At 36.0% G+C, this 11,081-nt stretch overlaps 1 protein-coding gene across 1 annotated transcript; it reads left to right on the forward strand.

Moving 5' to 3' along the window:
- Nucleotides 8,719-10,874, forward strand: LOC109712242 (3-ketoacyl-CoA synthase 6-like). The gene has a single exon (XM_020235701.1). It carries the CDS (start codon nt 8,949-8,951, stop codon nt 10,446-10,448), a length of 1,500 nt encoding a protein of 499 aa, XP_020091290.1. The 5' UTR covers nt 8,719-8,948; the 3' UTR covers nt 10,449-10,874.

Consider the following 11,081-nt stretch of genomic DNA (forward strand, 5'->3'; position numbering starts at 1 on the left):
ATTTCAAGATATTTTTTGTAAATCTAAATTTGAGTATTTAATATATACATATTAAATTAAATTATTAATATATATTAATTATTAAAAAATATATAAAAATTATATTTTATATATAGTATGTTTTTATCTGATTTTATTTTTGTTTTTAATTTCGGATTTCGGTTCAGGTTCAATAGTAATAGTAATTTTGAAATAAATTATAGATTTTATTTTTTTTCCTATTGAAGCAAAAATAAATCACATAACTATATGCAAGCATTGTTCTGTGATTGAAACAAAAAGAGAGTTTTGTTCAAAAGCTAAAATATATTATATTTCAGTTTTTTAATACGTTTAATGCAGATAAAATTATCAAGAATATTTTGATTAAAAAAAAATTTTAAGCTTTCAAGATTAAAGAAAGATCGGATAATTCCTTAACATTATTTTCATTTAAATTTTTATATATAATTATTTATTCGATAAAATATAAATAGAGCCACTAGATTTGGTAAAATTATCAAAAAAACTAAAAACTTCTCATTTTTTCATACACTGAAATTAGTTAATTTTTTAAAAAATTAAAAGTTAATGGGATATCAACTAAAAAAATGAAAGTTGAGAGAGCTGTTTCAAAATGGCATATAGTTGAGCGGTCTCCATACATTTTAACTTAAGAAAAATTTGAAGGTAAATAAGTCATTTTAAAATTTAATCCATCTTTAACCATTTAATAACTATGGTAAAGCTAACATAACTAACAGTAGGGATATTGATGATAATTCTCTGTGTTTATAAGGGTAATGGTGATATTTTAAATTTTATAGGGGCATCTATGATATTTTAGATTTTGGGAGGGGTATTCATGAAATTGCCCCTATATATATAAACTTAAAATTAACAAATGAAAATACTTTTAAAAATTCCAAAAAAAAGTAACAAAAACATTAGTTATTTCCTACTTTTGGGGCTCAACACCCGAAGCAAACTATATTCAACCGGCCAATAGAGTGAAGACGACTGTGATGACGTGGAAGAACAAGTGAGGCCCAGCCGATTGATCCATAGATCAGCTATTATATCATTATACAGGGAACAGCTATTTAAGCGAATCATGAGGTGCCACGCGTCCTAAACTAAAGGGCAAATAGGGGGGCCGTGGTCAGTGGACCTAGTGGGTCCAGAAGAAGAGGGTGTTTGGACTAGCTTTTAAAAGGCGGAGGATGTTTAGACTAGCTTTTAAAAAGCACTTTTGAGTTGAAAAGTGATTTCGATTTAATAGAGCATTTGACAACTTACTTTTAAAATCTGATTCTGCTTTTTAGAATCAGAAACTGATTTTGAAGGCTCCAGAATCAGAAACAGAAAAAAACTGCTTTTTGAAATCTGATTCTGATTTTGGATTTCAACTTCAAATTTTTATTTTTATTTTAATTTCAATATTTAAATTTAAATTTAATTTTAAATTTTAATTTTCAGATTCATTTTTGAATTTTTAAATTTTAACTTTTAAATTTTAAATTTTGAAAAATAGATTTCAAACTTTAAATTTTAAATTTTAATTTTAAATTTCAAATCTCAAATTTTAGATTTTAAAATTTCAAAATTTCAAATTTTCAAATATCAAATTTCAAATTTGAATATTCAAATATTCAAATATTCAAATTTAAATTTTATAATTTTAAATTTCAAAATTATTTAAATTTGAAATTTTATTTTTAAATAGTAATTTTGAAATTTTAAATTTAAATATATTTTCAAATATTAATATTTTATATTTAAATTTCATAATTATTTATATTTTTAACATTTAAATTTTAAATTTAAATTTTAAATTTAGATTTTAAATTTTAAATTAAATTTAAATTTTAAATCTAATTTAAGATTGAAGTTTAAAATCTAAATTTAAAATTTTATATTTTAAAATTCATAATATATACATTAAATTTTAAATTTAAATTTTAAATTTCATAATTATTTTAAATTTTAAATTTTTAAAATTTTAAATTATTTTTAAAATTAAAATATCAAATTTTAAATTTTGTATAATTTTGAAATTTAAAAATTTTAATTTTAATTCAAATTTAAATTTAGATTTTAAATTATTTTAAAATAAAATTTAATAAAAATATTAATTTATGCAAGTATCAAAAAAAATTTGCCAAACAGCTTTTTAAAATTACTTCAGAAAAATCACTTTTATCTAAACTACACCAAACGCTCTACAGCTTTTAACCAAAATCACTTTTCCAAATTAAAATCACTTTTTTCAGAAATTACTTTTTCAGAAACTAGGCAAAACAGGCCCGAATACTGACAGAAGAAAAAGTGAAAAATCGAATTTTGACACGTGAATTTTATATAATTTAGGTTTGTTTGCTGTCTTTTTTTTTTTTTTTTTAAGAGATAGGTAACACGCTACCCGCTTCGTTTATTTCATTTAGAAATAAACTTAGCTAGAAAAGCCCGAAGTTGAGTTGTTTAATTGCTGTTCGCAGTTCGGTTGGATGGATAGAGAGAAAGACAGCAGAAGACAGACTAATAACAAGATTCCACTCTCCATTCGCTTGCTACTAAAAAAGTCTGCATGCAGTTGGCCTGCTGTTCACATCTTAAATTTAGCGTCGAATTACAGCCATCAATTTCTGAGCTCTCAAAGTTTTTGTATTCCAAGTTTCAAAGAATTTGTTCTCGTTAGTTTGATGCGATGATACTTTCGGAATGATAAAGGAGAAGATGGTGTGCCGAGGCATTTTGGGATTTTTCTAATAAGAGAACTAGCTAGTTGTAGAGCAAAAGTGGCAAATTCTTTTTTTTTGGATTCTGAATTGGCTCGCTGAATTGCCGAGAGTCGTGGAACTTGCCGAAAAAGTTAGCCTAGCACCACTCACAAAACAAAAGGAGTATGATAATTATATTAAATTATATCTAATATCTTTTAGCAAGATCCTAAACTCTGGAAGCAGCTCCGTATTATTACATTCCGTAAATGCTAAATATTTTTAGAATCTTAGCTGCAAAAATAAGGAAGTAAAAGATAGATCAGGCGCGCATTTAGGACCTACTCAACTCTAAAGTCTCTTCGGTCTCGCTTAAAGTATTATGTTAATTAGGTTTTGTTTGAAAAGTTGCATTAGAAATAGAACAATATTAATAAGATGGCAAAATTGATATATACAATTGGTTCCGTAAAATAATATGAAACGATTATTGTACTATAAAAATTTAAACTGTTAAAAAACGATGTTTATATATTTTTATATTTAACACTCACTCTAACGTCTGAACTCGAGATTTTTTATAAGACTCATAACATGAACTTGAATTAAATGAAATAACAGCAGCTACATATTTTTATGTTTAACAGCTCCTGACCTAATAATCTTAAATCTTTAGGTTACTAGAATTTCATTACATATGTCACATTCTCACGCTCACATAGATCTGAGCTGGACTTAAAAACTATCTATCATTTTTCGCAACGGAGCAAGGAGAAGACTACTATTTCAAAGGCCTAGAATCAATCTCAGATTAAACGAGGAACCTGTCTAGCTTGACCAAGCTGGGTCTGCACTGCATGTTCAACCAGGTGTACATTTGGTTGGAGATGGGTAAGTCTATGACCGCTAGGTTGTTAATGAGGTCGAAGAATATAGTCATAGCTCTGGTGCTCCAAGTGTTTCTTTTTCTCTTATCTTAGTATTTAGTAAAGTTAAAATCACCACATATTACCCAGCCGTTGGGGCAAATTCCGTTAAGGGAGAGAAGTTCAGAACAGAAGTCTTTCTTTTCGTCCCAGGTAGGCGGCTCGTAGACGTTAAAGAGATAGAAGATCTTTCCACTTGCAAGGTGAGTCAGCTGAAGGGTGAGCGAATGTTTTCGAAAAATCACTTCGTTGCAAGAGAAAATTTTCAAAGATCAACAAGTGATTAAGCCAGCAGAGGCCCCAGACACTATCTCCTTCTGATCTTTTTTCTTTCTTTGTTGTACCCTTGCTTTAATTTCATCCATGTTATGCCAAGGAAGCCTAAGCTGCTTTCATCCTGTACGCTTAGTTCATCTTTCTTAATGAATGAAGCAGGTAGAACGCTACTTTTTTTTCTCAAAAAAAAAAAAAAAAAAAAAAAAAAAAAAAAAAAAAAAAAACCTATCTGCTGCAACAAACTTAATTGGTAACAGTTGGCTTAATTTGGCGTACACGTTACTGAAAAGTGAAAACTGCTAGCTTCTCCTAAACGAAAACGCAGTGATGTGGGGAAAACAAAGCCCTTAATAAAATTGGCAGCTTCTGGGCTGTCCTATGCAGTCTAGCTGTGTAGGCCGTGCTCCATTAATGCGAGAAGATGAATGAGATGCGCTCGTGGGAGCAATTAGTACCTTGTTGTACAAATACCAAGCGTGTTAAATATATAAACAGAACTTATCTTTTTTTAAAAAAAAATGATGAATTATACATAATCACTATATTCTCTAGAACAGCATTGTGGCGGATAACCGATCGTTCCTAGAGTAAGTGATAAAGGGTTTGGTGGTTGGTATCCGGGACCTAAGTTCGAATCCTAGTTGATTCATATTTCCAGCTAAGTTTATTTCTAAATGAAATAAACGAAACGGGTAGCGTGCTATCTATCTCTCAAAAAAAAAAAAAAGTATTATGACGGATAAATGTTTGTCATATTTGTGTTCGTTACGTAGACAACACAAATCAAAGTGGCATGAACGGCGCGAACTGAGGATCTCACTTTGGATCCGTCCTCACCAAACTTTGGATCCATTTTCACGAGCTAAAAGAGCCAGGCCAAATTGACACAACCAACCGGAAAACAACATAGAAAAAACATGGTCCATGGGCCGAGCCATTTCCATTGCATTCCAATCGTTGAATAAACAGTGTTTTGGATAAGTAAGCCTACAAAAATTTTCCGTTACAAATATTCAAAAATTTTACTTTTTAAATTAGGTTAAAAGGGTGGATAATTTATCATATTTAAAAATTAATTAATAATTTATTGTTTTCTAAAATAATAAATCATTCATCACATTCACATAACTTTTTTTTTCGAGTCCAAAATGTATATACTTTTTTTAAAGGGTAACTTCAAATACCCCTGGTGGTTTCACAGTTTCTCACTTTAATATTCTATAGTTTAAAATGTATTAAGTTAGCCCATATGATTTCGCACTTTCTCACTTTAATACTCAGTAGTTTAAAGTGTATCAAGTTAGTACCATGTGGTTTCATTTCTCTCTTTTTATTATCCATTTCACTAATTTTTTTCATTAAATCAATGACAAAGTTAAAATTAAAGGATACTAAAGTAAATATTCGATAAACCTAGGCAGGGTATCTGAAGTTTTGTGTGTATAATTTAACGAAATATTAACGAAGGAAAAAAAATCAGTGATAAAGTTAAAACTAAAGGGTACTAAAATAAATATTTGATAAACCTATATAGAATATCTGAAGTTTTTTATATATAATTTAATGAAATATTAACAGAGAAGCCGATGAAAATAGAAAAATAAAATCACAAGGTACTAAATTGATGCACTTTAATCCACATGGTACTAAAGTGAGAGAGTACGAAACCATAGGATACTAAATTATTACACTTAAACCACAGCGTACTAAAGTAAAAAGGTGTGAAACCGTGGTATTTGGAGGTTTTTTTTAAAAAAATGGTAAATAATTTACTATTTTTGTAAACATCGCAAATACTTTAAATATTTTGAATTAAACAGTAAACAATTAATTGCACTTAGAAAATAATGATTCAATCACCACTTAAATGTAATCTTGTAAATAAATATATATTTTTATAATTATAATGTTTTACGAGCGTATTAAGAAAAAAAAAAAATGAAGAGAGCCTCTCCGGATCAAATTCAACGGACAAAAATTGTACGNTGAAAGTATGAACTAGGCTACAGAAATGAGGCAACTAGAGCCTCTAAAAAAAAAAAAAAAAACAAAAAAGAAACTAACGGACTGGTCGTAAGAGGGGATAACCCCAAATTAGTTAGTTTGGTGCTACTCCCCGATAGTTGCAGCATGGCCATCGACCACTGCTCTTCCAACATAGGGAGAGCAGTGGAACTTCAGGGTGCACCATAAAATTAAAAGAAAACTTCAAATACCCTCTTGTGGTTTCATTTTTTCTCATTTTAGTACTCTATGCTTTAAAGTGTATCAAAATTAGTACCCTGTGGTTTTGCACTTTTTAACTTTAGTACCCTGTGGTTTAAAGTGTATCAATTTAGTACCCCGTGGTTTCACACTTTCTTACATTAGTACCGTGTGGTTTCACACTTTCTCACTTTAGTACCGTGTGGTTTCACACTTTCTTACTTTAGTACTCTGTGGTTTAAAAACCACATGGTACTAACTTGATACAAAAATAAAATAATAGAGTACTAACTTGATATACTTTAAACCACAGGGTACTAAAGTGAAAAAATACGAAACCACAGGGTACTAACTTGATACACTTTAAACCACAGGATACTAAAATGAAAAAGTACAAAATCACAAAGAGGGTTTTTGAAGTTTCCCTAAAATTAATTTTAATTTTAATTTTTAAAATTTATAATTTTATATAATAATTCTGCATTTTTTAGTATTTAAGATTTACAATTTTAAATTTTAAATTTTAAACTAACTAATTTGGGGCCACTCCCCATACAACACGGGTCAGTAATTCGTGTACGTTCCCGCTTTAACTCCGTCACGCCACTTGTCTCGATCTGAATACGTTCAGAGATCAGAATTTAAAGATGGGGCCCGCACATCACCCAATTACGAGCCAGCATGTGTCCAACGCAATAAATCATTTTGGTTATTCGAAGCTGAGAGGTGCTCACAAATCACAATACACCTGTTCATGATGTGTTAGTGTACATTAATATGTACTATAAATAGCGGAAATAGACAGAATAATTTTAATTTAAAGACTATAAAATTGGTCCTAAATACTATTTAGTTACTATAAATTATGTTATTTTAATTAATTAATAGTTTATGCAAATATTATAGTTTTATTCATTCAAAGATAGGCAAACCAACAAAAGTACAGAGGTCACAAACTTTACAACACCTTAATATGGGCTTGTTTGTTTGGGATGAAGTGGGAGCTGCAACATTGTTGATCTGATGAATTTGTCGCATGTTTACTTCAAATAAATATGACGCGTGAAATAAACTATTGAGCTCAGATACAATTAAATCATTAGAGAAATCAATATTGTTTGGTTGGCGTTCACCCGTTCCATGTTTTACGAAACAAACAGCAATTCTATGGTTTTCTCAACCAAAAGACATTCTCAATTAAAATTTTAGAGATTTAATAATAATTTTGGTTCTAATGATTATTAATCATATTTAGTTTGTGACTATAACAGTATAACATTGTAGCTCGGAGCCTCAGCTTCTGTATATAGCGAGAATCTATTCAGATAATTTTAACACAAAAGAAAAATTATTATTAGTTACTACCAACTATTATTATTAGATTATTATTTTCAGAGGTCAATCTACTCAAAACACCAAACGGATTCTTTAAAAATGTGTTATGGTATTCCCCGTGGTAGAACTGATATAAATGTACAATGTATTTGCAAGACCCTACAAAAAATCATATTACTCGTGGGTCACATTTTTCATTGCCCGAAAGGGTGGATGCGAATTAATTGATCAGATCAATTTTACCGCACTGGTTCGACGACCCAGTTCTATTATTTTTTGAATATTAATTCTGCGGGCCCAGTTCTATTTATTTTGCTATTTGTTATCTTAAGAAAAATGAATTTTTAAAATTGGAAACCAGTTATTTTTAATATATATATATATATATATATATATATATATATATATATATATACACACACAATTACACAAACACCACAGCGCCAAAGTTTGAGAACCCTCTAGTAACGCATTTATGGCATCCTTTATTTGCATCGCCAGAGGATCTGAATAAGTGCAGGAGCTACGCAGAAAGAGTAAATCAACAGCGAAAAGACATAGTGATGAAGTCCACGCATATCGATACAAAAATGGCATCTCGATCTCCATATACCCAGAAAAAATGAAACACCATTATTAATTACTAGGGTGCTGATTTTCACAGTTATAATTTTACTCGAAGCAGAGCCACTTCTCTCATTTGTCTATTTCCTTACTTTTTTTCTACTTTGCTCTACGAAATAATGAATGAGAGTTTTATGATTAGCATAATAAGGTAAAATGGTGCTCTAGCTGTTCTTATTTAATGCACATTTGCTAATACCGGCTCCATTGTTCGATTGTTGTTCCTCGTTGTCCTTGTCATCGTGCAGTTGCTAGTACTAGCTAATTTAATTCACATCTCTTATGTTTTTATTATAACATCTAAATGGATATATATATATATCAAAGTTCATATATAAGATTAGAAACTCAGTTCTTATGAATCAAACTAACGTACATGTACGTATATATAATATTTTAAAATATTACTGATGATAGATATTTATCAAGTCATGTATATTTTGAAAAGTTAAAACATCAACTATCAAATATTAAGTTCCCCTTAACCCGCGTCGCGTCGCGCTGCTTGTAATTTTGTCACAGTGGTAATAGCTCGATGGATGTTGGCATCAGTGCTCCTCGATCACGGCGGGAACCAATTTTGTGGTCATTAAATTTCGCCAGCAGCGCCATCTGAGCTACTCAGCCGTCCATATTAACTTTTCCCCGGGCCCACCTCCGAACTCGGTCTTTAAATTTTCCCCCCCGCCAACGCGCATTTGCATCAGCAGCAGCGGCAGCAGCAGCAGCAACAACAAACACCACACCACACCACACCACACTAATAATAAGCTAGCTAGCTCGCTAGCTAGCTAAAATAAGTCTTAAACTAGGCTACTACGCTACGTACGCTGGTGCAGCAGCAAGTAATTGATCAGAAAGAGATCAAGAAGGAAAAGGGAGAATGGCGACGGATCCATTGCCGCCCTTGTTGAGCTCGGTGAAGCTCAAGTACGTGAAGCTGGGGTACCAGTACCTGGTGAACCACATCCTGACGGTGCTGCTGGTGCCGGTGATGGCGGCGATCTGCGTGGAGCTGGGGCGGCGCGGGCCGGGGGAGATGGCGGCGCTGTGGCGGCAGTTCCGCGAGCTGGACGTGGTGCACGTGCTGTGCGGGGCGTTCGTGTGCATCATAGCGGGGACGGTGTACGCGCTGTCGAGCCCGCGGGCGGTGTACCTGGTGGACTTCGCGTGCTTCCGGCCGACGCGCGACTGCCGGGTGCCGTTCGCGACGTTCCTGGAGCACGCGCGGCTGCTGCCCTACTTCGACGAGCGGACGGTGCGGTTCATGGTGCGGATCCTGGAGCGGTCGGGGCTGGGGGAGGAGACGTGCCTGCCGCCGGCGAACCACTACATCCCGCCGCAGCGCAGCATGGCGGCGGCGCGGGCGGAGGCGGAGCTGGTGATCTTCTCGGCCGTGGACGAGCTGCTGGCGAAGACGCGGGTGACGGCGAAGGACATCGACATCGTGGTGGTGAACTGCAGCCTCTTCTCGCCGACGCCGTCGCTGTCGGCGATGGTGGTGAACCGGTACGGGCTGCGGAGCAACGTGCTGAGCTTCAACCTGTCCGGGATGGGCTGCAGCGCGGGGCTGATCTCGGTGGACCTGGCGCGGGACCTGCTGCAGGCGCGGCGCGACGCCTACGCGCTGGTGGTGTCGACGGAGATCATCACCCCGAACTACTACACGGGGATGGAGCGCGCGATGCTGCTGCCCAACTGCCTCTTCCGGATGGGCGCCGCCGCCCTGCTGCTCACCAACCGCCGCGCCGAGCGCGCGCGCGCCAAGTACCGGCTGTGCCACGTGGTGCGCACGCACAAGGGCGGCGACGACGGGGCCCACCGGTGCGTGTACCAGGAGGAGGACGAGGAGGGGATCGTGGGGATCCGGCTGTCGAAGGACCTGATGGCCGTGGCCGGGGAAGCCCTCCGCGCGAACATCACGACGATCGGGCCGCTGGTGCTGCCGGCGTCGGAGCAGCTGCTGTTCCTGCTGTCGCTGGTGGCGCGCAAGGTGTTCGGGCTGCGCTGGAAGCCCTACATCCCGGACTTCAGGCAGGCCTTCGACCACTTCTGCGTGCACGCCGGGGGGAGGGCGGTGATCGACGAGCTGCAGAAGAGCCTGCGCCTGCGGGACGAGGACGTGGAGGCCTCGCGCATGGCGCTGCACCGCTTCGGCAACACCTCCTCCAGCTCCCTCTGGTACGAGCTCGCCTACATCGAGTCCAAGGGCCGCATGCGCCGCGGCCACCGCGTCTGGATGATCGGCTTCGGCAGCGGCTTCAAGTGCAACAGCGCCGTCTGGCGCTGCCTCCGCACCGTCCGCGGCCCCGTCGACGGGCCCTGGGCCTCCACCATCCACCGCTACCCGGTCCACGTCCCCGACGTCGTCAAGCTCTCCTAGCTACCTACCTACCTAGCTACCGACCTACCTAATTAATTAATTAATTAATTAATTAATTAATTAATTACGTACCTCCTCCTCCTCCTCGGCTCCTCCTCCTCCTCCTTAATTACATATCTATCTATCTCCATGCATGCATCCTTAATTCCATCCTAGATTTATTACTTCCTAGCTATCAATTAAATTAAATCAAATCAAATCAAATTAATCACCACCAGGCACGAGCCCAGTGCCAGCGTCCATGCATGCATGGATGCATATATTATATATGTGCCGACCAGTTCAGTTCAGTTCAGATCATGAGATCAGATCAGATCAGTCTCTAGCTAGCTACGACCAGGAAAAAAGAAAAAAAGAAAAAAAGAAAAGGAGTACTCACTAGTCAGTAGTAATGTAATCTCTCTCTCTCCCTCTCTCTCTCTCTCTCTCGGAAAAAAGAAAAAAAGAAAAAAAGAAAAGGAGTACTCACTAGTCAGTAGTAATGTAATCTCTCTCTCTCCCTCTCTCTCTCTCTCTCTCTCTCTCTCTCTGTGTAATCTATGTCTCTCTCTCTCTGTCTCGACATTAATTAACTCCTTTTTTTACTTTAATTAGTAAAAAAAAGAAAAAAGAAGAAGAAGAAGAAGAGGAGAC

This window comes from Ananas comosus, linkage group 6 (assembly GCF_001540865.1).
Source record: "Ananas comosus cultivar F153 linkage group 6, ASM154086v1, whole genome shotgun sequence".
Taxonomy (NCBI): Eukaryota; Viridiplantae; Streptophyta; class Magnoliopsida; order Poales; family Bromeliaceae; genus Ananas; species Ananas comosus.